A 7,458-nucleotide genomic window follows, 5' to 3' on the forward strand; every position below is an offset into this window, starting at 1 on the left:
AGCTTAACAGTCTTCAAAAAGAGGTTGTTGAAATATTTGCACTCTATGAAGGTATTGTAAAAAGATTAACCCTTTGATGACTCGGTCAACTTTGTGAATAGGCACCTGAATGGGATATCGGTTTTCTGTTAAGGGTGTCATAAACCTAGAAAGACGGGGCTTATTTGTGTCGACTTTTCATCAGCTTATGAGATCTTACACAAAACGGTCTTCAAGGGGCAATAACCGTGAATTCCATCTCATTGACCCAAAAGCTTTCTCAATGCGCTGAAAAGAACTGAGTGACAGAATGGAACAAAGTAAAACTTTCAGCACTTCAAAGGCCAAGGTGAAAGTCAAGTGCTACTTGAAACTCACAAAAGATCTTTATCGTAGCCTTGCATTGCTGCGTGTTTTAAAGCGGGTCTTCTGAAGAGAACATTGTTCAACGCGACAAACTCCCTGACTTGGATGTGTTTGCTTATTTTGCAATGGCATAAAAATAATGTTTCTTACGGACTGACCTTTAAGGAAGAGGGGCCGGCGAGAGCAAGGGCTTGTCTCCTCAGTTCAACTATAGTCATTTGACATTGCTTGCACAGATCTGCCTTCATCTCTTCCCTGTCCGATTCTGAGACGCTCACCGCTCCTGCACCTTCAGGCGGTGGTCTACTGGCGCACCTTTGCTCCTCCACTGATAGTCTTTTCCTTGGACTGAGATCAAGTGAAAACGAAGACTCTCCACTCGAACAGCCTTCAACCTTGTGTAGAGAAAACAAAGCCATATTATAAAACGCTCATCTGTCAAATACAGATTTGAATGTATTCAAAGCATGTTTAACTTGCCATTAAACTATAACTATTTTGAACAATTCTCTGAGTAGTTGCAAGCCACTTTTCTAACCATACAGGCTCGTGTATCTGCAGTTCAAATATTGTAAATGCACTTTAAACAATATGTAAAGTGTGACCAAACTTTTAATTACTTTCAAGGAAAATAACTTCTCAGCATGTTTTACAAAAGGACTTACAGTTGATCGGCTCATCCTGACGTCTTCATGTGAATCCCCATTCGTTAAATCCATTTCAGAATGAACGATTAAAACTTTCAGGAGTTCACTTACCGCACTTTTTCTAAAGTCGTGCTACGCACATGGATAAGGGACGCAGTTGCTGAAGTGTTATTTGTAGCGCAAAGCAATAAGCACGATTTAACTCCCGCGGCGAAGGTTGGCTTTTCTGTAATCCCATGACGACGCGCGTATGCCGAAGCGAAGTTCGACTGCTGTCAATGTGCGCTGTTCGGTCACTTAGCTGGAGGGGTGGAGCTGCGCGCTTTGAGTGTTCTGCAACTTTTTCAGATACTATTCATGCGGTGGTTATGAAGTTAGTTCACGCTGCCCATTTACACAATAACGTGTAAACAACGCTTGCGTCACTTTATAAATGACTGACAGGTAAATGAGAAACAAATCATTGGTTTTAAAACCCAACAAATCTGTTTAAAAAACCTAAACACGACGTACGTCATCAAAACTCAAAATTCTGATTTAGCTCAAGGGGTCATTTACGTGTCCGGGTCCGGACATAAATGACGTCACCTGTGATATTACAGTTCATTGCTTTAGTCTACTGATATGAAGATGATGTAGACTACCGCCGCCGCTTGCCTGAAGATGTCATTTGCTTATCTCTGGCGCCACCATCTGGTATTTGTTTTAATTGGCGCGTACAACCTTTCCGTTTGCAGGAAACCGTATAAACGTTTAAATATTGAACTGTTCATCGCTAAATATTTGATATGGATGATGTGTGTACGGGGGCTGGTGACGTTAAATCACAACCCATGGCCTGTCATCCAAACCCCCGCCTCAAATCGGACACATACAATCCTTTGTCTGTGAAAGCGCAACTGGTCCAATAATCCATCGATATCGGACCGTTTGACGCGAGCGCGCAGATGAGCAAATACTTCAAGTCTGCTGTTTAAGAACATTTAAGATAATGTTTTGTTCGCGCGTTTTGTTTGCACGTTTTTCGTGCGCTTCTGCTGTTTTTCCAGCGAAGTTTGGATCGTTTACTTCTGTCACGTTTTTCGTGAATTTTACATTTTTATACAAAAAGCAAACTACATATTTAACATGTTTTGTATAGTGCAAAAAGGAAAAAAACAACTCCTACATTTAAGCTTGCTTGTTTTTAAGATAACGGTTTTACGTGTGCGAACGAGCAATTTCACCAAGTGTAATGTGTTTAAAGTCGCGTGAGGTATTGTTGCTGTTCGTGTACTTGTTGCCTGGAACCATTCATGAGATAATAAGTTCAAATAAATGTGCGGGCTTCCGTTTTTGTTGCCGAGGACGAAGAGAGCTGTTCGTGGTGCTGAAATTAATAAAATGCCAAACTCTAAAACCAATGGTAACCTGGCATGCAAAATTGTGATAGCTCCCCATATATATTCCTATGACTGGCCTTAAACAGACTTTGTGTTTAAATAAGTGTTTAAAAAATACATTTCACCGTCAGTTCTACCCACTGTAAGTTAGTCAACATAGTCCTTAAGGCTGTGTGATTCTTACCTTTGCTTTTCTCTTTAAAAGATGGCTAGTAAATCCAAAAATGATGTCGGCGTCCACGTAAAACGTCCCCAGGTCAATACAACTGGGCTTCTGCTTATCCGCCCCAGACGACCCGTTTGAGTTTTGTAAATCCATCGCGCGAGTGTGGATTTATTCCCTCGCCCAGTTTATAACAAACGTAAAGTCATTGCGGCTTTCTGGAGTTCGAAGTCATTTACAGATTGTTCTCCCCGATTCCAAACCAGTGGCATAGTTTTATCCAGAGGTTTCTTTTTAGATACATCCAACTGATAACTCATCTAGTCCAATTTACTTACCACGAATAATCATATATCCAGATATTGATAATCGTCAACGCACGTATATAGGAACCCCGTACACTCCATCTACGATCCATGGGCTGCCAGTGTACATCCTTGTGCTGTAGTCTGTCTACGCCTCGTCTTGTCTACACTGTGTCTTGGAGTGAACTCATGCGAGCGCGTTGTGGGCTACCTTGAGCAACTCCACCTCTTTCTCTCTCTCTTCTCTGGTACCCGCGTGGTTAGTGTGGTCTGTCGTTGTCGCGTCTGATGCTCGGTCAGTGTGCGCACAGCGGACCGCGCTGTTAGAGCTCAACGCCTCATTTGTGATGTGAGTGAGGAGGCTAAAGAAACTGGAAGCAAGGACCGACTCCAGCGCAGACAAGGATGCTGAACCTGAAGACAAATTGACTTGCATTGTGATATAGTCACTTTGACTATTTCCAACAGATGCCACTCTGACATTCCCTATTTAGGATTAATGCGCTTGACCTTCCATATTACATGATACGTAATCCATGTTTTTGCTTTTCAGATGTGTGCATGGATTGATTTAATATTTATAATATGTGTGCGTTTAAGAACAGCCTACTCTTAAAAGAAGTGTATATCTGCGCGACAAGAAGGCCTATAATATAACAACAAAACTTTTCAATGCCGGACATGCCTCAAAATACCTATTTAGGCCTTAATTTAGATGTGCTGAGACCTCAATCTGATAACTGAAATATTGCGTAAAAGGGTTCATCAACACATTTCATAATTTACTAATCCTCGTGCCATTTCTGAGAAACAAACAATTAACCCAAATCATTTATTTTAACACGTGTCGATGGCTTTGAATACCAGATTCTTTAATACCACGCGGACCGTATAGGCCTACCAAAGACACTCCCTGGTGGGTGTTTTCAGTGCACACGAAACCGGCCTGTTATATTGAGCAGCTTAAGTGCGAAGCTTTATACGATAGATAAAGTCAGTTATTTGCTGGGCTTTGAAAGCCGAACACGCGGCATTATTGCTGTCCTCTTAATAAAACTCTTATCTCAAGCATACAGAGGAGCGCGTTATAGATAAGCAGTCAGACATTATTGCTATAATATACTCGTTTCTGTGGACTGTCCTTTGAAGAAGAGGGCATTGTTACTCCGATTAAGGAAATTAGGCAGTTGACAAGCCTGATTGTGAATGAGAAGTGATATTGGGTCATCAACTAAGCCCAATATTCTGCGTCGTAAACTGCATTGATATCCCGAGGCTTTTCAGATTAGTTTTTCAGCTCTGTATTGAGTGGAGGGGGGTCACTCATACATTAATCCTTTAGGGCCTGATGATTACAATCCATTGTAAAGGTGATTTACCACGTACACGAGCCTTTTTGCGCACTCCCCTCTCCTGGACGGCGCAGGGTCATCCCGAAACGATGATGAAATTCCGCAGATCGAGTCTCGTGGGAGCGCAGCTCGACATCTGCTGGCCTTGTGCATGTAGGCAAATCGCTCCGGGCTTCTCGTTAAGACCCCTGAAATATTTTCCACCCTACCGCACCACACCGAGCTTCACCGGTGGGGTGCAAGGCGGAGCGTTTAGCGAATATTGCCGCTATTTAGGACGAGCCTCGGAGATCTAGAAGAAAGCGACGTAGAGGACTCGAATGAACAGAATATTTGATTGAACTGAACGCTCATGAATAATTTATTAATAAGGCGCACAGCAAAATGTGGGTCCATTGAAGCAGTAGACTAGAGCGAGTTTCTATCAAACAACAGTGTTTAGTTTGGGGATTTTTGTATCGGAAAGGATTAAATAATGTTGGGTACGCGAGGGGTTGTTTTATACAAAGCAAGTGACTTTAAACGGGTCAAGACACTTGTGCGTGTTTGTTATAGCGTCTGATTTCAGCAACTTAAATGGCTGACACGCTTAGATATTACAAAATGTGTTTTGCTCTACGTGTGAATTAATCTTAAAGCATGCCACTTTTATTTGCAATTCAAATACCTAGTCCACGCTGCTTTCTCCCTCCTTATTCCGAGACCCATCGATTTGTTCACAAACAGTTTGATATGTACAGCGCGTGTTTTGATTCACAGCATGGTTTTGTCACGCTCTCTAATTAAAAGCCGGGTCACAGGTTGGCCCTTTGCTTACCTAATGAAGTGATGAAACTGTTGAGACGCGATAATTGTGCATATTGATTTGCATGACCGTTTGCGTTCGTCTGTGTTTTTTCGTCCCTTTCCGTTGTCAAACCTTAGGACTAAGTGTTCAATCTTAAGGCTGGGCCCATTTAATCATGTGGGAGAACGAAACGTCGAAGGGCAAGCAAGGACCGTTAGTGGCACCCAGGAGACTTGGGTAGCTTGCGTTCAGCACCACGGACAGCTCACCACCATGTAAGCGACGACTTGTGTGGTCAGTTGTGTGTGTGTGTCCTTGTTACATTTACTAGCGTGTGTTAACTCAAATGTGGATGTTTAAAAAGCATACACGATAGACAAGTCAAAACATTTAATAAGAGCTAAACATTCACAGAAGGAAACACAAGGGGGCATAAGAGAGAAAGACTGAAACTTTTAACGAGAAAAGGACTCGTAGTAAGCCCATTCATCTGACCCGCCCCCAAACAAACACACAAGCATGTTTTTCTTATAGATTTTTCTTATTATTAAAACCGAAATGATGTAACCTGAATTGTCAAAAAATATAACTGCCTTCTGTATTGTTCATAATAGACCTGCTCAGGAACACCCCAAACCATAAACCTGAATGCACATATATCTACATATTATATATCATATTAGTATTATATATAAAACTCTTCATTTATTATTTTAAGTAAATATTAGATTTTCTATTCTAAAAAGTACAGTAAACAGTCACTTTTGTCATCAGTTAAAGCAAAACTCTAGCATAGACATTTTTCATACTTTTGTCAAGTCTATTTTATGAATGTATGATGGTATCAAACAAAAACTTTAAGTCAACATCCGGGTTTCAAGTAAAACAGGCTCATGCGTAATTTAAAATGGATAAGTGAATCTGCTGCAGAGTCATCAAATACCCTTTTCAGCTGTTACAATCAGCTTGTCTCTCAAGAAATGTGTTTGGTAGGCAAAATGTGTGTTAAAATGTGTTACTGGGGGGGTTGTGTTGTCCGAGATGAGAGGATTTGCTGGTGTTAGAATAAGAGCAATTCATGAACACCAACATAGACATACTGTTACCTTGGAAATAAACCTTTTAAACCTCTCACTAAACTTCTTATAAACAAATTTTCATTGACCACCAGTGAATGTGCTTGAAAGACAGTCTGATGTCATTCTGTTAAGCAATTTTGAAGCTATTAAAAAAAAGAAATCATTAAAATGTATTTATATTCTATAGTTGTAATTTCATATTTATTTCTGAAAACAATAGTTCAATTCAACCAAAGTAGTGCATTTCAGTGTCTGTGTGGTGATTCTGAGAGAATGTGCAAGCTTCTGGATTCTGGATTCATGTAATATAAATATAACAACAGTAAACCTTACTTACATCAGATATAAATGTTGTATTACAACTGTATTTAAACGAACAAAATACTGTATTTATTTAAGTTAAATTAAAGTTTACAACATCTTGGTCGTTTTGTATAACTTTATTTAATTTTTAAAGAGACCATAACAAGATAATTCACATAACTCTTAAAAACAGTTTCCATAGATTTTCTTAAAGAAATATGACACCCAAATGGATATGGCTATTATGGCTATTAGGCTATTTTACCAAACATTACCCACTGAAAATAAAAGAATGAGAAATGTCAGAATCATTACACTGTATACTTTAAGCACACCATGACAGGTAACCAAATAAATAAATAAAACCTTTAAAAAATGATGAATTGACCAAATGAAGTCAAACAACGAACAATGTTGCTCCCCTCTGTTAAATATTCAATATGATTTACAATGTAAACATATATAGAGTCATCTTGAATGTTGTCGTCTCATCTTGTCCAAAAACCAATGGCAATGTCTCCCTGATCAAGTGGTCCTAAACATTTCACAATTTTGAGATAGAACTGTTGAACTGTTAAGAACCACTTCACCAGAGAGACCGAATGAAGACCAGACTCGATGATATCCTAAAATGTGCAGGTCCTTCTCTTTGGCTGAATCAAGATTATTCACAACTAGCTCTGCAACAGAACGGCACGAGGCGCGTTAAATAACAGAACGTAATGCGGCCGCTCGAAATGTAACGCGCATGACGCGACCCGCTTAAACTACTGAACGCGACGCAATGATTGCCAGAACGCGTCACATGTACACGATCGGAAAAGTATCTCCTCCTTAGAAAGAACCCTCTTCGTAACCAAACAGCGCGTGGAGCACCTGCTTTTCATGCCATCCATCCAAAATATGCGTCCCAGAACATGCAAATATCTTGCTAGATGGTTCTTTGGAAGTGTCCTCGTCTCATCTATACACTTTATGGGTGTGTGGCGCTACTTTTATACTGCTCGGTGCGTGTGCAATTCACTGGTCCTTTCATTCAGACTGGAATGGCGACTCTGCAGGTCCGACTGGATTTTCTGGGTTGCCGGGGCAGGA

The 7,458-nt window shown here is 40.5% G+C and overlaps 1 protein-coding gene across 1 annotated transcript in view; it reads right to left on the reverse strand.

Moving 5' to 3' along the window:
• Nucleotides 1-2,693, reverse strand: part of kif26ab (kinesin family member 26Ab) — a gene marked incomplete at its 5' end in the record, with an annotated part of 80,146 nt that extends 77,453 nt beyond the window's left edge. Inside the window, 2 exons of the mRNA XM_079457801.1 lie at nt 504-740; nt 2,559-2,693. Of these exons, the coding sequence (XP_079313927.1) occupies nt 504-740; nt 2,559-2,693 (372 nt within the window). The remainder of the gene's footprint in view (nt 1-503; nt 741-2,558) is intronic.
• Nucleotides 2,694-7,458: the final 4,765 nt, after the last annotated feature.

Source organism: Barbatula barbatula (assembly GCF_947034865.1).
Source record: "Barbatula barbatula genome assembly, chromosome: 6".
Classification (NCBI taxonomy): Eukaryota; Metazoa; Chordata; class Actinopteri; order Cypriniformes; family Nemacheilidae; genus Barbatula; species Barbatula barbatula.